A 24,120-nucleotide genomic window follows, 5' to 3' on the forward strand; every position below is an offset into this window, starting at 1 on the left:
TTACAAACAGCAGCGTTGGGCAACATACCATCGCGTCCTGCGTGCGAGTGACGAACCCCGCTACAAGATAGCTGCTGGAGTCGACTAGCTGTTTCTATAAAACGGCGCCCATAAACCACAAAATATTGTATCTCGAGACAAGGCAGCAACAGTAGCATCACTTAGGAAAATAAAGTGATGTGCTGTGCATGATATTTGCAGAGCTAGGACTCTTCTTACAGAATTTCATAATTTATAGCACTGACTACGAAGATCACCAGACTAATGCTTCAAACACACGTGGACGAGCAGAGATACATTACACTATCTAATCAATGAATTAAAGACGAGTGTATCGTATTTGACCACGAACTTTCGACAGCCGATGAGTGTTTAAGAATCGTTGACTAACGTAAATATCGAAAAATGAGTGACATTCCTGATGAGGTGTCTGAGGTAATTAAACTACCAAATCACTGGTCTGTGTTCGTTTTTTGGTCGTAGCTTTTATTCAACCGATATTATTTTTGATGTGTACCATCCTAACACTAGATCTGTGTATTAAGTTTTATATGTACTCTGTACCCTGTATCCCAAAGCATATTTTTTAAGTTCTTGGCAAAGTATTTGATTTTTAAGCGTTTACGCACCTATCTCAGGAACAACCAAGAAATTTTACTGATTTTTGTTTGTTGGGAACGTAATTCACCAGCAATGACTGTTAATGCCAAGTGTTTCAATTAATCTAAATAGTCTGCATAAATAAAGCATACAAAATTTTTGAAAGAAAGTTTAAATGGTTTGTGAAATTATTTGGCTAAAAGCAAGAAATAAAACAGATTAGAAAAACATTTGATGCAGTTCATTTGCTGTACACGATTTCGAGCATCATTCAAAGGTACGTCAAGTGATTCTCTAATCTACTTTATTTCTTTTACACACATCATTTCACATAACATTTGACCAATTTTTTTCATTTTTTTATTTTCAAGTTTTACTCAGAAAGCATGATCTTAATGACACCTCATTTGCCTTCCTAGTGTCTTCTGTTCTCGAAATGTCTAAATTCAGATTTTTTTTCGAAGGAAGCCTTTAAGCTAGTTAAATATCTTTTTATGCACAAAACAGCTAGGCCGTGAAGAAATGAACTTTTTGACACTTTCATTTACATAGCCAACAGCAGTTGTTCGTGAAATATTTCAATTTCTCCTCAAATTATTAAGTAAATTTTCCTTAATTATCCTGATTACTTTCAAATAAATAAATATTTTCTTTTTGCGAAACTAAACCTCACGCTGGTCACTTTGATATCTCATTTGTACATTTCTCTTTCTTTATTGGCCTATGAAAATTCTGACAGACACTCATTGTGTAATTTAACATTTGACCAAGACCTTTCAAGTGTTAATCATACAACAAAATACGTCCTCTTTGCGTACTGTCATTTGCAGAAAACGTTGTTTCGAAATCTTGAATCGTATATGAAATTGACGATTATTATGACCACTATTTGTGATGTGCAGGGACAGAATTGGGTGCGCCACGTGCGGCCCATATGCCACATTCACAATCCAAAATCTCGTGAAGTAAGAGACATATCGTTCTGTTCTCAGGTTTAAATATAATTTAGATATCTTCGCTACATTTTATACACAGACATGCAAGACGTAAATGAACTATATGCAAAGTGTATGCGGTGCGTTTTTACCTCTGCAAACGCTTAAAAATTTCGTGCAGTCATTTTCTTAGTTTCGTGCAGTACAGTAACTACGGTCAATAACAAACATAAATTCAGTCCTTTACCGAGCGAAGAGGTCAAGCAGTGTGATGAGAAAGCATCATTTTTTTACCAAATAGTTTTCTGAAGATTTCATGATATGTATTTCACAGCCGCTGGCGCGTTCGCTCCAGTGCTTTGCTGAGAAACGTACACTAACCTGACCGAGATAGTTCGGAAACAGTGAAGTTGAAATGTCAGAGACGCCATTTCCTTAAGTAATTTCAGATCAAAACAGAGCTATACTTTTGGCTCTGATGATAAATATCAGGAAGCAAAGATTCTGTGTAGGAAAACTCTTACGACGTGTATAAACTGTTATTGTAAACTTTTATTGTATTACCCCTAAGGTACTTTGTTGGCATCAGATTATCATTCCTTCAAAATCGATACTGATTTTCGAGGAATGTATCACTTTTACATTCGATAGTGCCAGGTAGTGGAGGAATGAACCTGTAGCATCCCAACTCTCCAGCAAAAATAGTAATTTTTTACCGTTCTTCAGCGTTCCCTAGCTGCTTCAAAATTCATGGAGATATAAATGTATTATGTAGTAGTGACAAGCATGTTACTATGCTACGTTTTCTCATGTTATTCTCTCGTTTCTCAGGTTAGAAACAACTTTTGCGCCACAAGTTTCGTAAAGTATGGTATTTCGATTTCCAGTGTTGATATTCCGCGAGTGTGCTCCTGGAGATGTGTTTGCCCGATCCCCATACTAGAATTTAATTTTTCCGGCGTTTTTCAACAAAATTTGTCGTAACACTTCACTTTCCATTCTCATTGTTTGTTGAATGTGCGTGTTTACTGTATCGTAGTATTCCCAAGTGTACCTGTGTCTTTATCTTCCATCTTTAGTTTGTGTTGTGAGACCTGATATTTATTGTGTGCGTGTGTGTGTGTGTGTGTGTGTGTGTGTGTGTGTGTGTGTGTATGCGTGTGTTTGTGTTTTGTTATGTGTGAATGTCTTACTCTTCATGTGTGTGTTTGTGAAACAGACAGACAGAGAGAGAGAGAGAGAGAGAGAGAGAGAGAGGATTAATTAATTATTTATTGTGGTTATATTCCACATTTCTGTTTCTTATTGCTTTAGTGACTAACATTATCAGTGAGTTGTTGTTTATGTTGGTTTAGTCATTAATTACTTTTTTTATCATGTTAACAGAATCTTCCGTCGGTTCTTGGTAGAACAACATTATAATAAATGAAAAGCACCAGTTTGCTTTGGTTCTACAATATTACTTTTATTGTGTTAACCAGTTTTCGGCTTACAAGGCCATCTTCAGACATTTACTGAGTATTGTTACCAAAGAAGTTACAAAGTTTGCAAACAACATTGGCAGAAAAGTAACACTTCTAGACTGAAGCAGAAACATATAGTAAGTAATATATTTGACAGTGTGGTGGTAATGCAATGAAAAAGTAAAAAATTGAACATTAAATAAATAAAAATGGAGTAGACAGGAAAAACAGCATGCCACATAATAGTTTCTATTAATAAACAAACTAATAAAATAAAATAAAATTAGTACTTGACAAGGCTATATCGGGAAACATGGAGAGTGATACACAAACCAATTAAAAGAAGAAACAATTATTAATTACAGAATACATAAGGAACTTAAACAATATCAGTAACATAAACAGAAATAAACAGATGCAGGAAAATGGAGGCATTTGAGGGAACATACAGTAAATGCAATCTTTGAGAGTGTGGTGGTACTGCATTTTAACATAACATTATATTCAAAACAGTGGCTATGTAACAGTTTGCATTAAATAAATGAACAAAGTAAACTGTAAACAATATTTGGTGAGACAACTACAAGAGGTGTTAAACATGGACAGTAATACAAGTACTAATTAAAAAAAGGCTTAACTATTGTAACTACAATCTACATGGAATACATAGACAACTTCGATAAAACAAGAGAACTTAACGAATACAGGAAAATGGGAATATGTAGGAACACACAGTGTGGGAAGTAATGAACAACAGAGATGATTGTATAAAGTTTAGGAGAGGGGAAGTGTTGAGCTGTGTCTGGTCATTTATGATTAGATCTGGACTGTGAACAAGATGTTTTTTAATCAAAATATCCACGGGTGTGCTGCCGGTCTATAGTGTCCAACGGGCACAATATTTCGGCGATCATACATGTCGCCATCATCAGGTGAACTGACGGACTGAGCTCCTGTGAACGTGCCGGCACGGAGATCCGTACGCTATGGCTGCTCAGAGGGAACTGGACTACTCACCGGTGGTAGCGAATTTGTACATGGAGAACTTCGAGGAGGAAGCCCTGTCGTCATCCGTATGGAAACCTACTTGCTTTTTCCGTTACGTGGACGACACGTTCGTCATCTGGCCACATGGTATGGATAAACTCCTTGACTTCCTTACACATCTAAACTCCATACACCCCAACATCAAATTCACTATGGAGACTGAAACGGAGGGTAAATTACCTTTCCTTGACGTCTTGGTCAAGAGAAGGGCTGACGGCACCCTAGGTCATGGGGTGTATCGGAAGACAACGCACACTGATCTGTATTTGCACGCAGACAGCTGCCACCACCCTTCACAGAGGAACGGGGTACTTAAAACTCTAGTACATAGGGCGCGCACTATCTCTGACGCAGAGAGTCTACCCCAGGAATTGGAACACCTGAGAACTGTATTTCGAAAAAATGGGTACTCAGAGTGGCAGATTCAACGTGCTCTCCGCCCAACCACTGCAGCACAACCTGTTGAGATGGATGAAGTCACGAGGGAGGAGGTAGGCACTGCATTTATTCCATACACAGGCGCACTCTCGGGGAAAATCGCCCGCATTCTGAAGAAACACCAGGTCGGAACTGTGTTTTGTCCTCCAAATAAAACTCGTACACTGGTGGAGAGCGCCAAAGATGACATCGGTTTGAGGAAGGCCGGCGTGTACTAGATTCCGTGTCAATGTGGCAAGTCGTATATTGGTCAGACGATGCGTACCGTCGAGATCGATGCCGTGAACACCAGAGGCACACTCGACTGATGTATCCGAGCAAGTCGGCGGTCGCTGAACATTGTTTGTCGGAAAATCACGCCATGGAGTATGACCGCACGAGGATTCTGGTGCAGACGTCGAGATACTGGGACAGCGTTGCTAGAGAGGCCATCGAAATTCGCACCAATGACGACCTCATAAACCGTGACTGTGGCTATAATCTTAGCAAGGCTTGGGAACCAGCGATTGGGTTAATCAAGAGTAAATCGAGCAAACGTATAGTTGTGACGACCACGGCGGACAGAGCCATCACACCGACGTCATCTCAGACGCCGTCGCAATCTGTTCCACCGCGCGACCGTGGCGCGGGGCGCGGACGGCGGAGGGAGCGCGCCGCGGGCGGAGGGTATTTAAATCGGCCGCCGCCGCGACCGAACCCAGTGCCCTCTGAGCAGCCATAGCGTACGGATCTCCGTGCCGGCACGTTCACAGGAGCTCAGTCCGTCAGTTCACCTGATGATGGCGACATGTATGATCGCCGAAATATTGTGCCCGTTGGACACTATAGACCGGCAGCACACCCGTGGATATTTTGATTATCAAATACGCCGGGAGAAACTCAAGAATCACAACATGTTTTTTAATTTCCAGAGCTTCCAGCAGGTTGAGTTTATGACCTTTGTTTGCTAAGTGAAGTACGTGGGGCACTGGCTGGTAGTTGTGCCCCTCACTCAGTACATGCTCAGCAAATGTGGAGTCAGAATTTTGCAACCTCCAGCTGCGTTCGTGTTCAACCAGCCTAGTTGCTATGTCTCTGCCTGACTGACCGATGTAAAATCTGTCACAATCAGAACAGGTGATTTTGTATACCCCACTGTTGGCTAATAACTGGATCTTATCTTTGCTATTAAAAACACATTGGGCTGTCGTGTTCTTAACATAGTAGGAAATCCTATACTTGCAGGCTTTCAGTGCTTTGGCAACAATCTGTGATACCTCACCTAGAAATGGGAGTGTACACCATTTCATGCAGACATCGTCATTTTCTATTTGTAGTTCACTGTTGCTGTTTGAGTTTACGGAGCAGTGAGTGGAGCTGTGGACTGTAAAAAATGGAGTGTCAACTGGAGAAATCGGAACATTTCCGTCATATTCTTCTGTTTAAGTTCAATAGAGAGGTGACAGGAGTGGAGACAACCAGAAACATCTGTGCCATGTGTGAGGGTAATGCCATTGGACAGAGCCCGGCAACGAAATGATCTTCTATGTTAGGAAAGGATGTTTTTGACATTAGTGACTCTCCACGTTCAGGAAGACCTTGGGGTTTGCTGAAGATCGTAAAAGGCATTAATCCACGGTGATCTAAGTCAATGTACTCGAGAAAAGGCAAATGTGATGACCTGTGAACATCCTACCATCGAGTGATATTTGCATTCAATGGATAAGGTTCAAAAATCGAGTGCATGGATACTGCATGCTCTAAGCCAAAACCACGAAAATCAGTGGGCGGCCACATGGGCATGTTCCCTTTCCGTCATCAGTTGGCTCGTGAACAACACAGACCATTCCAGTCCACTATCGTTACTGTTGACTAGAAATCGTATCTTTCTCCTAACACAAGGAAAAGAAAGGAATGTTTGAGAGAGCCAAAAAAAGTACGCTACTGGCAATTAAAATTGCTACACCACGAAGATGACGTGCTACGGACGCGACATTTAACCGACAGGAAGATGCTGTGATATGCAAATGATTAGCTTTTCAGAACATTCACACAAGGTTGGCGCCGGTGGCGACATCTATAACGTGTTGACATGAGGAAAGTTTCCAACCGATTTCTCATACACAAACAGCAGTTGACCGGCGTTGCCTGGTGAAACGTTGTTGTGATGCCTCGTGTAAGGAGGGAATTGCGTACCATCACGTTTCCGACTTTGATAAAGGTCGGATTGTAGCCTATCCCGATTGCGGTTTATCGTATCGTGACATTGCTGCTCGCGTTGGTCGAGATCCAATGACTATTAGCAGAATATGGAATCGGTGAGTTCAGGAGGGTAATGCGGAACGCCGTGCTGGATCCCAACGGCCTCGTATCGCTAGCAGTCGAGATGACAGGCATCTTATCCGCATGGCTGTAATGGATCGTGCAGCCACGTCTCGATACCTGAGTCAACAGATGGGGATGTTTGCAAGACAACAACCATCTGCACGAACATTTCGACGACGTTTGCAGCAGCATGGATTATCAGCTCGGAGACCATGGTTGCGGTTACCCTTGACGCTGCATCACAGACAGGAGCGCCTGCGATGGTGTACTCAGCAACAAACCTGGATGCATGAATGGCAAAACGTCGTTTTTTCGGATGAATCCAGGTTCTGTTTGCAGCATCATGATGATCGCATCCGTGTTTGGCGACATCGCGGTGAACGCACATTGGAAGCGTGTATTCGTCATCGCCATACTGGCGTATTACCCGGCGTGATGGTATGGGGTGCCATTGGTTACACGTCTCGGTCATCTCTTGTTCGCATTGACCGCACTTTGAACAGTGGACGTTACATTTAAGATGTGTTACGACCCGTGGCTCTACCCTTCATTCGATCCCTGCGAAACCCTACATTTCAGCAGAATAATACACGACCGCATGTTGCAGGTCCTGTACGGGCCTTTCTGGATACAGAAAATGTTCGACTGTGTAGTGTAACGACGTATTGGTTTGTTTATAAATGACTTTCGTTTATCATATGACCATGTGCAGACTTCGTCACCTACGTCAGTTACAACCCACTTCAAAATGATTTATATTCTTTTTACATTGTCACAGAATGGTTCTTGAACGAAACTGTAAAACATCAGTCGAGTCGTATGCAAAGAATTTCATCACTCGGGCCAATTGGTTTGCGTAAACTTTTCGATTTTAAATTTCGTTTGTTTTCTCCTCAGAACTTATATTGACACACGTTATCTTGATCTAATCGATACCAGAATCACACATTAAACAAACTTTTGAGATTCAAAGTTTCGGTGAACGCCGCAAGAATCACTAATCTTGTCAAATATATTATTAATCCGTTCACATAATTCTTCATAAATAAATCTTCAAGACACGTGTTTCAACTTTAGTAGCATACACTATTTTATTAGCTTCCTACACATACAGATGTGAACTTGAGCGTTGAGAATTAGTGACTGACTTTTCAACAAGATTAAGCTCTATATGACGTCATTGTTGTACAAAAAGAGTATAAAACATTCTTTTCAATTTTTAGAAGCACGACGCAACAACTCGGTTCCAGGATCTTCTGTTGCTCTTTGGCTGTCGACCCGCAACGTATAGTGGCCAGCAATTTCCTCTCTGGTCGCGGCAACGAAGATGCTGTCTCCGTTCGTTGCGCCGCCCTCTCCGTACATGAAACACACAAAAAATACAAAACTTTTAGATAATTCACATCTATTACAAATAATAAGAAAAATATATAAACAAACTAAATTAAACTTATAGTCACCTGCAAACTGGGCTGACACTGGTGGATGGGTGACGCTTCAATTTCGCGTCCCACTACAACTGCTGCCCTGGCCAGCACATTCTCCAGATCTCTCACCAACTGAAAACGTCTGGTCAATGGTGGCCGAGCCACTGGCTCGTCACAATACGCCAGTTACTACTCTTGATGAACTGTGGTATCGTGTTGAAGCTGCATGGGCAGCTGTACCTGTACACGCCATCCAAAGCTCTGTTTGACTCAATGACCAGGCATATCAAGGCCGTTATTACGGCCAGAGATAGTTGTTCTGGGTACTGATTTCTCTGGATCTATGCACCCAAATTGCGTGAAAATGCAATCACATGTCAGTTCTAGTATAATATATTTTTCCAATGAATATCCATTTATCATCTGCATTTCTTCTTGGTGTAGCAATTTTAATGTCCAGTAGTGTAGTATGGGCAGAGGTTATACTTGACAATCAGACTAAACTATTAATTTCTTCCTGAACCCACTGATTCCATATTCTGCTAACAGTCATTGGATCTCAACCAACGCGAGCAGCAATGTCGCGATACGATAAACCCCAATTGCGATAGGCTACAATCCGACCTTTATCAAAGTCGGAAATGTGATGGTACGCATTTCCCTCCTTACACGAGGCATCACAACAACGTTTCACCAGGCAACGCCGGTCAACTGCTGTTTGTGTATGAGAAATCAGTTGGAAACTTTCCTCATGTCAGCACGTTGTAGGAGTTGCCACCGGGTCCAATCTTGTGCGAATGCTCTGAAAGGCTAATCATTTGCATATCACAGCATCTTCTTCCTGTCGGTTAAATTTCGCGTCTGCAGCACCTCATCTTCGTGGTGTAGTAATTTTAATGGCCAGTAGTGTAGGAAAGAAAATTTTTCTTTCGATGTGAGAAGAAAATTTACCTCTGTTATGCCATGTGTTAATTACACTAAAATGGGTATGCTTTTGTTTTTTAAGTGGAATATACGCTGCCCCACTACTAGCCATCCTTCACGCTATCCAGTTTCACATTTTCTTTGTGGAGGCTTGAAACAAGTGAAGTACTCTTTCTTGCAGACTTCTATCAGTACGAAGTAATAAAGGAAAAAGGATTATTTTAAATTTTGGATTTTCTGTTATCTTTGTTTCATTTATCAGATAAACAGTGGTCAAAAATAACTGAAGATCCAATTACTTACTCTGGTCCAAATACTGCTTCACAGATACCCCCACTGAAGGAGACGCCTATTCTGTGGCCGAATGGCTGCTTATCAGAATCCGTCGTCACGAAGTAGCCAAATTCTGTACACGTCTGGTATAGCCACTGTCTTGCTGTGAACAAACATCAGTAATATCTATGTCATTACCCACAGCTGTTCACTCTTCAGTCATATATACCATTGATTAATTTGCAAAATTATAAATACAGAGTGCGTTACGGACACTTCTACAACCACTGGGGGTGGTTGTTCACTAAAAGAAAAAAAAAAAAAGGAAAAAGTGCTCATAAATATACATACAAAAGCTACTGTTTTTGTGTTTTTAAGAACAGGACATTTCACAAAGTACTCAAGTCATAAACCATAGGAAATATTCAAAATAAGCTCAACAGTGAAAATTTTTAGTCGCCCCTTTAAAACAGCAGACTGTTCGCTTTTTGAGGGCTGTGATTGGTATGGAAGCGGTCAGCGAACCGCCACCATTGACTTAAGTCATGGCAGTGGCCTTGATTGTATGGTACCAACGCCTTAATATGGGTCGATGTGCTGACGTGACAGAATGACAAAAATAAAAAGAACTACGTTTTGTGTTTGCATGTATCTATTACATACCGCGAATAAAATTATCCTAATTGTTGATGGCGCAACGTAGACCGTTCAATGTGTCTACAAAGAACGGTGTACCACTCGCATCCCTGAAACACAGCGTGAAATCTGTGGTGGTAGAAAGATCCTAGCCGACGAGGGCTCGAGATGAGTGTCTTGCTTTGTCAATGTCAGTCGGTTCCAAACCCCATAGAAATTTCTGCTTTTAATGAATACACATCCATATCAACCAGTATCTCAGTGAACATTGCAAAAGAACTGTGTATGTTGCAGGTTTAGAGAGGATACCTCGCAAAACGCCATTGCCCACAATAGCACATAAAACGGCATGTCTTCAATAGGCCAAACAACGCAGAAACTGGACAGTAGGTGACTCTATTCGGAAAGAACAAATTCCGACCTCTACCGCGTTTAGAAAGTGGAGGTATTCATTAGCAACAAATGAAAATTTGCACTGAGGCTGTAATTCGAGCCTGGGTAGCTTGCTTACTAGTCAGATGCGTTAACCATCAACGCCAAGGCGGCACAACGGTTACAGGTAACTGCACGGACTACATAAGCTCGCCTCCCCTCTCAGTCCAAATTCCCATTTACCGCACACTACAAACATAGCATCCCCTAGCCCTCTGCTCTCATTTTGTTCGTCACATCATGCACAGTCCCGCATGAGGTCCGACGAAGAGTGCTCTGCACTGAATGATCATATTAGCCTTCATGGCGCATACGAGTGGTGCGGAGCACTCATAGCCGTGACTGGGCTTGATGTGACCAACAAACGACAAAGAGCTAGGGGCTGCTACATTTGTAGTGTGCGGCAAACGGGAATTTGGATTGTGACGGGAGGCGCGCTTGGGTAGTCCGTGCAGCTGTATCTGCCTAGCAAGCAGGAGACCTTGGTTCGAATCCTGGTCTTGGTACAAATTTCAATTTGGACAATGAATTCTTTCATTGCCCAAATGCGGCAGAGCTCGGAATTTCTCCTTTCTGAACATATTCTATGTCCGGCCGCGGGATCAAACACAAAAATTGTGTCTGTTCTTTCGGAAATGTCCTAAAGACTATACACCACTCATATGGATATAAGTAGCTGCCTGTGTTGTCCGACGAGTCGCGATGTAGCCAGTTTCCAAATTATGCAGTGTGCTGAATGCTTCGGCGGCTCAATGAGGTGTTTAACTCACAATGCCTGGAGGACGTAGTTCAGATCTGATATGGCACTGTGAAGTTTTGCTTGTGTTTTTCGTGCCTTGACGTGAGCCCACTCATTCAAGATAACATGAACATGAACCAGGACAGGTATTTCAACGTTATCGGTGATCAGGTTTTGCCCTTTCTCCTACATATTCATGGTGGGTATGTTGTCTTCCAAGATGGACACAGCCATGGTCACACGGCTACGTCGTTATGTTCTCGGTTTGAAGAACACTCAGGCACCTATTGTACTACGTTAACCTTTAAATACTCTGATGAGCCAGAACATTATGACCACCTCCATGATAGTCCTTTTCCACGGATAACAACGGCGACGCGTCGTGGTGTGAAAGCAATGAGGTCTTGGCAAGTCGCTGGAGGGAGTTGGCACCACATCTGCACACACAAGTCACCTAATTCGCGTAAACTCAGGGCAGTGTTCGATCAGGTCCAGATCTGGCGAGTTGCAGGGCCAGCACATTAAATGGAACTCGCCACTGTCTTCCTCGAACCACTCCATCACACACCTGGCCTTGTGACCTGGCGCATTATCTTGATGAAAAAAGCCACTGCCATTGGGAAACATGATCGTCATGAAGGGGTGTACGGTGGTCATCACCAGCGTATGATACTCCTTGGCTGTCATGGTACCTTGCACGAGCTCCACTGGACCCATGGATGCCCACATGAATGTTCTCCAGAGCATAGTGTAGCCGCCGCCGTCTTATCTCCATCCCCAGTACAGGTGTCAAAGAGCTATTCACCTGGAAGACGGCCGATTCGCTCTCTCCCATCGGCATAATGAAGAAGATATCGGGAGTCATCACACCATGCAACGCTCTCCTACTGTGCCAACGTCCAGTGTAGAGATGGGCAAAACTGTTCTTTTCAGAGATTGGATCAGAACTGTTCACTCCCTGAAATGAATTAGCTCTTTTTCATGACTCACCACTCATTTACAATAGAAAATAAATGGAAGGCACATTGCCCTTTAAACTTGGTTTATTCCAGTACTATACCTGTATTTTGATCTTATTTGATCCTATTTTGAAGTAACACAGATAATGAGTAAGAATTTTGTATTGTTTATTGAAATTTCCACGATATGACAAAGTTTTTGATTATTGATTTATTTTGCACTATCGTGGTTTTTTGGGTGATCGGAAAATGTTGTAACTTGAGATTTCAATTAACAATATATTTGGCTATAATGTATTAAAATTTCATTAACCTCATACAAATACATTGCAAGCCATATATTTTTAAAGTGAACGTTTCCTTCTGAAGACGCCTAAAATCGCAAAATCCGTACCAGAATAAGAAAAAAAATATAAATTTGACTGTAAAACAAAAGTGCTGCATATAGCCTTACGCAGAATAAAACAAGGAAAATACTGGTGTATCACATTTTGCAATACGTTTATCGGTTCGCTCGTAATTAAAGCGTAAATTCGAGTGTCCATAATAAAAATCCTATAGTAAGAGGAGTCATCAGGAACCTAATCTAATCAGTTTAAACAAATAAAAATTAAATAAAAACAATTGATGTATACATAACATAATAATGTAATATACATAGCAGTATTACTACGAAGAACAATATCCAGTAGGGACGAACTCCGATGCAGAGGCGCTGAGTCGAGCAGGTCGAGCCACGAGCTGTATTACTGCGTGAGCTGAGACCGCAGAGACCAGAGTGACACCTGAGTCGCTTTGCTCAACGCTCTGGCTAGAGTCGAGACGGTGGGGTGAGCGTTGAGCGGGCGAGTTCCGAGGGTGGGGGAAGCGGTGAACTCACCCGCTCCGAGACAAATCGTCCGTTCCCTTGCGAGCAGGTTGTTGCAAGTAGTTCCTATGTTATCCGCTAGGTGGCTCTCTGTCCTGATGCTCGCATCAACTGCCCAGAGGGCAGGACGTGCGACTGAAACGATCGCCGACAGAGTGCGATGCGAAGTTAAGCTGCGCCAGACGGCAGAGGAAGCACAGGGACGGCACGGCATATGTGAAACACAAATTCCAATGGGGCACTCACTGCACGATGCAGGCAGCCGAGGCAGAAGCAGGGCAGAGGCCGGCGCTGGCTGTGTTGTGTGGCGTGCACTGTGCTCTGACCAGCAGAGGTGCCGCTGATATGCTCCGTCTCTCTCTCTCTCTCTCTCTCTCTCTCTCTCTCTGCCGTGGGAAACGTTTGGAGCTACCGTTCTTTTTTTCTGAATCACTGATTGTTCACTCCTTTGAAAGATTCAATTCTATGAATTAGTTCAAGACCGGATCCCCCATCTCTAGTCCAGTGACGATGGTCATGTGCCCATTTCAGTCGTAGTTGCCGATGTCATGATGTTAACATTGGGGCATTCATGGGTCGTTGCCTGCAGAGGCCCATCGTTAGAACTGTTCGGTGCACTGTGTGCTCAGACACACTTGTACTCTACCCAGAATTTAAGTCTAATATTAGTTCTGCAGCATTTCACCACCTGTCCTGTTTTGCCACTCTGGCCACCCTACGATGTCCGACATCTGTAATGAGGGATGGCTGCCCAAACTCACGAAGTTTGGACGTAGTTTCTCTACATGTTGAAGACACTCACCACAGCACTCCTTGAACACCCGACAAGTCGCTTAGTTTACGAAATGCTCGTGCCGAGCTTCCAGGTCATCACAATCTGCCCACGGTCGAACTCCGATACATCGCGCGCCTTCCCCATTCTACACAAGGTCATCACGCTCATACTAGATGCATCGTGCGTGTGTCTGACTAGCAGTCATTCCTCTCCAGGTGACAATGAAAATTTATGGCTAGCCAGGACTCGAACCCAGATTTAGCGCTTTACACAAGCGGTCGCCTTAAGCGCTTTGGCTTTCCGTGCACGACTCACAGCCCGACCCAAACTTCCGTATGTTATCGTTCCTGGGCCGCAACCTGTACTTGTTCACACATTATACAGGGTGTTACAAAAAGGTACGGCGAAACTTTCAGGAAATATTCCTCACACACAAAGAAAGAAAATATGTTATGTGGACATGTGTCCGGAAACGCTTACTATCCATGTTAGAGCTAATTTTATTACTTCTCTTCAAATCACCTTAATCATGGAATGGAAACACACAGCAACAGAACGTACCAGCGTGACTTCAAACACTTTGTTACAGGAAATGTTCAAAACGTCCTCCGCTAGCGAGTATACATGCATCCACCCTCCGTCGCATGGAATCCCTGATGCGCTGATGCACCCTTGGAGAATGGCGTATTGTATCACAGCCGTCCACAATACGAGCACGAAGAGTCTCTACATTTGGTACCGGGGTTGCGTAGACAAGAGCTTTCAAATGCCCCATAAATGTAAGTCAAGAGGGTCGAGGTCAGGAGAGCATGGAGGCCACGGAATTGGTCCGCCTCTACCAATCCATCGGTCACCGAATCTGTTGTTGAGAAGCGTACGAACACTTCGACTGAAATGTGCAGGAGCTCCATCGTGCATGAACCACATGTTGTGTCGTACTTGTAAAGGCACATGTTCTAGCAGCACAGGTAGAGTATCCCGTATGAAATCGTAATAACGTGCTCCATTGAGCGTAGGTGGAAGAAACTAAAATGAGCTCGAACATGGAAATTAAGCGTTTCCGGACACATGTCCACATAACATATTTTCTTTATTTGTGTGTGAGGAATGTTTCCTGAAAGTTTGGCCGTACCTTTTTGTAACACCCTGTATAATTCCCCTACAAGGGAGGCGTCTTTAATTGAAAGTCACTAACTGGTACCGGCGGATAAATACTATGTAATGTTCCTGCCTGCATACCTGCACATGTATGCCTGTCCAGAGGAACATCGTATCATTCTTCTTGACAGCACAGGCAGGACAATGTATTTATCCATCAGCACCAGACAGTGAATTTCAGTTGAAAATGTCGTCCCCTGTAAGGTTATTATACAATGTGTGTAGGAGTACACAGTGTGATGGGGAACAATGACATCGGGATGTCTGACTCTGGCTTTGAATCGTGCACCGATAGCCCCAGTTCCCCTTTTAGCGCCGCAGCGTCGCTTGTTTGAAGTTTTCCTCATTAGTGCTGTTCTGTCTGCCGAGTGAGTAATAGCGCCTCGGCTCCGCCTTACTGGCTGTGTTCGTCTACTTGCAGCGGCGTCGGCCGCTCCGCTATGGCTTCCATGGTTTCCACGCGATATTCCACGAAAAGATACTGTGATATTTACTTTCGATAAAACAACGCGACACGTGCTGCCCTGGTCTCTATAAATCCACGATTACCTTGTCGACACAGTTCATGTGAACTCTGATCAGGTCCACACCCCTTATTTTCCCGAAAGAACAGATACTACCTTCATTTATAGTTAAAATATGCTACCCGGCCGCTGACCATCTTGTGCGAACGCACACGCTATGCCCCCACCCCAACGGGACTTGGCAGATTAATCTGTCAGAGTAGTGATTGTGATGGACAAACATGTATTAGGCACACCATTCGTACCATTGAGGACTGATGCCGAGAACATCAACGGCGCACTAGACTGCAACAGCCCAGTAAGTCGGCAATCGCTGAGCATTGCCTGTCGGAACTCCACAGCATGGATTATGACCAAACAAAAGTCTGACACAGACTTACAAATACTGGAACTTTGTCATCAAAGAAGTCATAGAGATCAGAGTAAGGGAGCCACAACTAAATCGTGACAGCGGTTACATCCTTAGCAAGGCATGGGAACCCGCGATCACCCGGATTAAGAAGAAAAAGGATATTTCCCAGAGTGTACCGACTTCGGGGGAGGAGGGAAGAATAACGAGAGTGGTGCCAGCAGACCCTCCTGAACGAGAAGACCTGGGACGCAGTGCTCAGAGGGTGGGAGAAGGGATGCTGTACCTGGACCGCGTGCGGGGCGCGGACCGCACCGACTCATTTGCGCGATCTTCCAGCAGGGGCCCACCAGAGCGTGACCGACATATTCAACATGATCCTGCGTACGGGGATCTACCCTTCCGCGTGGAAGCATGCGGAAGTGGTAGCAATCCCCAAGGCAAACAAGGACCCCAGACAAGCGGCATCCTACCGTCCCGTGAGCCTTCTGCCCACGCTGTCTAAGGTTTTCGAGCGCATATATGCAAAGCGGCTCCTCAGGCACGTGGAAGCCGAACACCTGCTTCCAGATGAGCAATTCGGTTTTCGCAAAGGCCACTCCACCGCACACCAACTCTTGCGACTCGTGGAGGAGGCCATGCGAGCCCTGGAAACCCGGGAATACCTAGGGGCGGTGTTCCTGGACGTCTCCAGGGCATTCGACTCGGTGTGGCACGACGGCCTCGTGTACAAACTTTTTGTGCACGGCGTCCCGACGCCACACGCGGTGTTACTCAAATCGTATCTGGAAAACCGCACGTTCCACGTGCGCTTGGAGGAGGGAGCGTCCACCCAACGCCCAATTCGGGCTGGAGTGCCACAGGGGTCCGTACTCGGACCTCTGCTGTACTCCCTCTACACTGCTGACGCTCCACGAGTGGCGCAAGTGTCGCTGGCGCTTTACGCCGACGATACGGCGCTACTCGTCCGCAGCATGAATGTTCGTGAAATGAGGCGCCGACTCCAGCTTGGTTGCGAAGAGCTTGGAAGGTGGTCCACAAAATGGAGGCTCAAATTCAATGCCGCAAAAAGCCAAGCAGTCGTGTTCACCAAACGACTGCTTCCACCTGATCTTGAGCCGGTCACGATTGCGGGAGGCCCCGTCCCGTGGTGCAAGACAGCTCGATACCTCGGGGTTACCCTCGATCAGAGACTGACGTTTCGCCCCCACATCCAGGATGTAAAGGGTAGGGCCATAGGACGTCTACGGACCCTATACCCTCTACTAAACCCGACCTCGACGCTTCCCCCCCGCCACGGCATCACCCTGCACCTAGCACTGGTCCGTCCAGTGCTGGAGTACGCAGCCGTGGTGTGGGGCAACGCAGCCGAGACTCACATTGCCGAGCTCCAGAGGGTTCAGAACCGGGCACTTCGGCTCGCCCTCCGGTTGCCATGGCGTTACCCGACAGCCCAATTACATGAGCAGACCGGGATCCCGCTGCTCAAGGACAGATTTCGTCAGACGGCAAGACAGTTCTACCAGGAGACCAATAGGTCACAGAACAGGCTCGTACAGGCACTGGGCCACAACATCCACCGCAGGCCGACGACACGTTGGCCTGACCTGTTGCGAGACTAAAATCTCGTAACAGTCAAAGGATGCCATGCATCCGAAAGGCCGGTTCAAAAGTAAGTCAGTTCTCTTAATTCAGCAAGTCATGTTCTGCAGGAATAGCGATAGACGCTCATCCTGCCAGACCACGAGCATAGGACTGCTCGTTAGGAAAAGTGAGTAAGTGAGTGAGTGACCGCCGCTCAGTACATCAGCGCACCTGATGATGGCAACGTGGTCGATTGCCGAAATATTGTGTCCTATGCACACTCATACCAGGCTGTTCACCCGAGATTTATTTCGTCAGAATATAACGTGATCCACCATAGCTGCTGTAAAGGTAAGACAATTTATTTATTTGTTATGTGCACAGGGCCCATAGTTATCAGTTTTGACTGGGCCAGAGGATTCAGTACCTAAGAGGCTGGATGTACGAGGGTTATTCCAAAAGTAAGGTCCGATCGGTCGCGAAACGGAAACGACTATGAAAATCCGATAAAGCTTTGCACAGATGTGTTGGGAAGTGTCTCTAGTATAACCCCAGTTAGCATCACGTCGCTCTTCTCATTTCTGAGCTCGCAGTGCGTGCGTAAAGATGTCTAGAAAATAGTGTCTGCCGCCAAGTACGAGGACCTGGTGAGAAATTTCGCCTGAAGCTATGCAGCCAACATTACATAACTGTCGTGCTGTTTCGTCTTCACGACAATTCTCAGCCGCATTCTGCAGGGGCAATGAAGATGCTCCTGCATCGTTTTCAAATGGAAATGTTAGATTACCCACAATACAGTCCGCAATTGTCTCCCCCTGAGTTTCATCTGTGGTCACATGAACCGCTGTCTTTGAAAACAACATTTTGACACAGACAACGAGGTGTAGGCCAGCGTGGAGAATTGGCGGAAAGCACTGGCGGCTGCCTTCTATGATGAGGCTATTGAAAAGTTGGTACAACGCTATGACAAAAGTCTAAGTCAGAACGGCGACTACGTAGAGAAGTAGGTGAAAGGTGTAGCTAATTGTTACACGTAAAACATTTCTGATGTTCACTGTGGTTTCAATTTGGCAATCAATCGGACCTTACTTTTGGAATAACCCTCGTATTTTGCAGTGACTGTATTTCTTTATTGGCATTCGGAGTTGTATTGCCCAGTCAGTTCGCATAAAGTTTTGCTAACAATAACACAGAGTAAGCACACCACTTGCAGCAACAACGTGCTACATGGTAACTACAGTTTTTTTATATATTCATAGGTCAGGCATACATTTAAGTATTTCAGTAAAGACAGTAAAGACAGTACGAGTCATTCACCTTCACTTGACCTTTTTTTTTTTTTTGTCATCAGTCTACTGACTGGTTTGATGCGGCCCGCCACGAATTCCTTTCCTGTGCTAACCTCTTCATCTCAGAGTAGCACTTGCAACCTATGTCCTCAATTATTTGCTTGACGTATTCCAATCTCTGTCTTCCTCTACAGTTTTTGCCCTCTACAGCTCCCTCTAGTACCATGGAAGTCATTCCCTCATGTCTTAGCAGATGACCTATCATCCTGTCCCTTCTCCTTATCAGTGTTTTCCACATATTCCTTTCCTCTCCGATTCCGCGCAGAACCTCCTCATTCCTTACCTTATCAGTCCACCTAATTTTCAACATTCGTCTATAGCACCACATCTCAAATGCTTCGATTCTCTTCTGTTCCGGTTGTCCCACAGTCCATGTTTCACTACCATACAATGCTGTACTCCAGAAATTTCTTCCTCAAATTAAGGCCGGTATTTGATATTAGTAGACTTCTCTTGGCCAGAAATGCCTTTTTTGCCATAGCGAGTCTGCTTTTGATGACCTCCTTGCTCCGTCCGTCATTGGTTATTTTACTGCCAAGGTATCAGAATTCCTTAACTTCATTGACTACGTGACCATCAATCCTGATGTTAAGTTTCTCGCTGTTCTCATTTCTACTACTTCTCATTACCTTCGTCTTTCTCCGATTTACTCTCAAACCCTACTGTGTACTCATTAGACTGTTCATTCCGTTCAGCAGATCATTTAATTCTTCTTCACTTTCACTCAGGATAGCAATGTCATCAGCTAATCGTATCATTGATATCCTTTCACCATGTATTTTAATTCCACTCCTGAACCTTTCTTTTATTTCCATCATTGTTTCCTCGATGTACAGATTGAAGAGTAGGGGCGAAAGGCTACAGCCTTGTCTTACATCCTTCTTAATACGAGCACTTCGTTCTTGATCGTCCACTCTTATTATTCCCTCTTGGGTGTTGTACATATTGTATATGACCCGTCTCTCCCTATAGCTTACCCCTACTTTTTTCAGAATCTCGAACAGCTTGCACCATTTTATATTCTCGAACGCTTTTTCCAGTAAATCCTATGAAAGTGTCCTGATTTTTCTTTAGTCTTGCTTCCATTATTAGCCGTAACGTCAGAATTGCCTCTCTCGTCCCCTTACTTTTCCTAAAGCCAAACTGATCGTCACCTAGCGCATTCTCAATTTTCTTTTCCATTCTTCTGTATTTTATTCTTGTAAGCTGCTTCGATGCATGAGCTGTTAAGCTGATTGTGCGATAATTCTCACACTTGTCAGCTCTTTCCGTCTTCGGAATTGTGTGGATGATGCTTTTCCGAAAGTCAGATGGTATGTCGGCAGACTCATATATTCTACACACCAACGTGAATAGTCGTTTTGTTGCCACTTCCCCCAATGATTTTAGAAATGCTGATGGAATGTTATCTATCCCTTCTGCCTTATTTGACCGTAAGTCCTCCAAAGCTATTTTAAATTCCGATTCTAATACTGGATCCCCTATCTCTTGTAAATTGACTCCTGTTTCTTCTTCTATCACATCAGACAAATCTTCACCCTCATAGAGGCTTTCAATGTATTCTTTCCACCTATCTGCTCTCTCCTCTGCATTTAACAGTGGAATTCCCGTTGCACTCTTAATGTTACCACCGTTGCTTTTAATGTCACCAAAGGTTGTTTTGACTTTCCTATATGCTGAGTCTGTCCTTCCGACAATCATATCTTTTTCGATGTCTTCACATTTTTCCTGCAGCCATTTCGTCTTAGCTTCCCTGCACTTCCTATTTATTTCATTCCTGATTTTCCCGGAACATGTTTGTACTTCCTCCTTTCATCAATCAACTGAAGTATTTCTTCTGTTACCCATGGTTTCTTCGTAGCTACCTTCTTTGTACCTATATTTTCCTTCCCAACTTCCTGTGATGGCCCTTTTTAGAGATGTCCATTCCTCTTCAACTGTACTGCCTACTGCGCTATTCCTTATTGCTGTATCTATAGCGTTAGAGAACTTCAAACGTATCTCGTCATTCCTTAGTACTTCCGTATCCCACTTCTTTGCGTATTGATTCTTCCTGACTAATGTCTTGAACTTCAGCCTACTCTTCATCACTACTATATTGTGATCTGAGTCTATATCTGCTCCTGGGTACGCCTTACAATCCAGTATCTGATTTCGGAATCTCTGTCCTTAGTTGTTTGATTAATAGTAGGCTGTTTCAGGATTCTGTCACAACTGAAGTAACATGTTAGTGAGGTTAAACTGTGCAAACACCGCTGTGTTCTGGCAAAAGAAACTATTTTTAACTTGGCAACAAGAGAAAGAAGAACAGGGGTACAAGACAGGCAAAAATAAATCTCCCTCTCTGTTGGAATATCAGTGTAATCCTGTACTCACTGCATTTTTAATAGTAAAAGGTTGACCTGTCGATTTATTTGTCATAGCTACATCTTCATGGATACTCTACAAATCACACTTAAGTGCCCATCAGAGGGTTTATCGAACCAACTTCACAATAGTACTCTATTGTTCCACTTTCGAAAAGCGTATGGGAAAAACAAACACCTATATCCTTCCCTGCGAGCTCTAGTTTCCATTATTTTATGATAATCGTTTCTCCCTATTAGGTGTGCGTCAACAAAATATTTTCGCATTCGGAGGAGAAAGTTGATGATTGAAATTTCGTGAGAAGACGCCGGTGCAACGAGAAACTCCTTTGTTTTAATGATGTCCAACCCAAATCCTGTATCATGTCCATGACATGTACCCGTTTCTCGATAACACAAAACGTGTAGCCCTTCTTTGAACTTTCTCGATGTAGTCCATTAATCCTATCTGGTAAGAATCCCACACCCCCCCAGTAGCGTTCCAAAAGAGGATGGAAAAGCATAGTCTTTTTGGCAGATCTGTTGCATCTTCTAAGTGTTCTCCCAATAAAACGCAGTCTTTGGTTCGTCTTCTCCACAGCATTTTCTAAGGGTACTTTCCAATTTGTGTTGTTCGTAATTGTAATTCCTAGGTATTTACTTGAATTTATGGGCTTTAGATTTGATTGATTTATCGTGTAACCGAAGTTTAACTGATTCTTTTTAGAATTTATATGGATGATCTCGCTTTTCATTATTTTGGGCCAATTGTCAATTTTCGTACCATACAAATATCTTTCTCAAAGTTTTTTGCCATTTGTTTTGATCATCAGATGAATTTACTAGACGATAAACGACAGAATCATCTGCAAACAACCGAAGACGTCTAGTCAGATTGCCTCCTAAATCGTTTACATAGGTAAGTATCAGCAGAGGGACAGAAATCACTTCTGTTTTGCGGGATGAATTTTCGTCCCTTACTACGAACTGTGACCTCTCTGACAGAAAATCACGAATCCAGTCACATTACTGAGACGATATTCCACAAACAAATAGTTTCATAATACGGTGCTTGTGAGGTGCAGTGTCAAAAACCTTCTGGAAATCTAGAAATACGGAATCAATTTGAAATCCCTTATCGACAGCACACCCAATGATGTCTTCTAAATACGAGTTGACTGTGTGTCAATAGAACTTTCTCTCTGAGGTAATTCATTATGTTAAAACACAATAAACACTACAGGCCATTAAAATTGCTACACCAAGAAGATATGCAGATGATAAACGGGTATTCATTGGAGAAATGTATTATACTAGAACTGACATGTGATCACATTTTCAGGCAATTTGGGTGCATAGACCCTGAGTAATCAGCACCCAAAACAACCACCTCTGGCCGTAATAAGGGCCTTGATACGCCTGGGCATTGAGTCAAACAGAGCTTGGATGGCGTGTACAGGTACAATAGCCCATGCTGCTTCAACACTATATTAAAGTACATCAACAGTAGTGACTGGCGTATTGTGACGAGCCAGTTGCTCTGCCACTATTACTCAGACGTTTTCAATTGGTGAGAGACCCGGAGAATGTGCTTGCCAGGGCAGCAGTCGAACATTTTCTGTATCCAGAAAGGCCCGTACAGGACCTGCAACATGCGGTCGCGTATTATCCTGCTGAAATGTAGGGTTTTGCAGGGATCGAATGAAGGGTAGAGCCAAGGGTCGTAACAAATCTGAAATGTAACGTCCACTGTTCAAAGTACCGTCAATGAGAACAAGAGACGTGTAACCAATGGCACCCCATACCATCACGCCGGGTGATACGCCAGTATGACGATGACGAATACACTCTTCCAATGTGCGTTCACCGTGATGTAGCCAAAACGGATGCGACCATCATGATGCTGTAAACAGAACCTAGATTCATCCGAAAAAATGACGTTTTGCCATTCGTGCCCCAGGTTCGTCGTTGAGTACACCATCGCAGGCGCTCCTGTCTGTGATGCGGCGTCAAGGATAACCGCAACCGTGGTCTCCGAGCTGATAGTCCATGCTGCTGCAAACGTCGTGGAATTGTTCGTGCAGATGATTGTTGTCTTGCTAACGTCCCTATCTGTTGACTCAGGGGTCGAGACGTTACAACCATGCGGATAAGATGCCTGTCATGTCGACTGCTAGTGATACGAGGCCGTTGGGATCCAGCACGGCGTTCCGTATTACCCTCTTGAACCCACCGATTCGATATTATGCTAACAGTCACTGGATCTCGACCAACGCGAGCAGCAATGTCGCGATAGGATAAACCGCAATCGCGATAGGCTACAATCCGACCTTTATCAAAGTCGGAAATGTGATGGTACGCATTTCTTACTCGAGACATCACAACAACGCTTCACCAGGCAACGCCGGTCAACTGCTGTTTGTGTACGAGAAATCGGTTGGAAACTTTCCTCGTGTCAGCACGTTGTAGGTGTCGCCACCGGTGCCAACCTTGTGTGAATGCTGTGAAAAGCTAATCATTTGCATATCACAGCATCTTCTTCCTGTCGGTTAAATTTCGCGTCTGTAGCACGTCATCTTCGTGGTGTAGCAATTTTAATGGCCAGTAGTGTATGTTCCAAGATCCTGCTGCATATCAACGTTAATGATGTGGGCCTGAAATTTAGTGGATTACTCCTCTACCTTATTTGTGTGACCTGTGCAACTTTCCAGTCCTTGGATACGGATCTTTCGTCCAGAAAGTGTTTTTATATGTTTGTTTAATATGGTGCTATTACATCAGCGTACTGTGAAAGGTACCTAATCAGCATACAGTCTGGACTGGAAGTATTTTCTTTCATTAATTGGTTAAGTTGCTTCACTACTCTGAGGAAATCTATTTTTAAGTTACTCATGCTGGCTCATCATTCGTTTTTTGGAATATTTATTTCGTCTTCCTGGATGAATGAATTTCGGAGGGCTGTCTTTAGTAACTCTGCTTTAGGAGCACTTT

General features: G+C 43.9%; 1 protein-coding gene across 1 annotated transcript in view; it reads right to left on the reverse strand.

Moving 5' to 3' along the window:
- Window positions 1-24,120, reverse strand: part of LOC126188486 (thymus-specific serine protease-like) — a 103,034-nt gene that overhangs the window by 25,388 nt on the left and 53,526 nt on the right. The window contains exons 6-7 of the mRNA XM_049930090.1: window positions 11,927-11,936; window positions 9,442-9,574 (exon numbers count right to left, since the gene is read on the reverse strand). Coding sequence (XP_049786047.1) covers window positions 9,442-9,574; window positions 11,927-11,936 — 143 coding nt within the window. The remainder of the gene's footprint in view (window positions 1-9,441; window positions 9,575-11,926; window positions 11,937-24,120) is intronic.

The sequence above is a fragment of the Schistocerca cancellata genome, chromosome 5 (genome assembly GCF_023864275.1).
Source record: "Schistocerca cancellata isolate TAMUIC-IGC-003103 chromosome 5, iqSchCanc2.1, whole genome shotgun sequence".
Classification (NCBI taxonomy): Eukaryota; Metazoa; Arthropoda; class Insecta; order Orthoptera; family Acrididae; genus Schistocerca; species Schistocerca cancellata.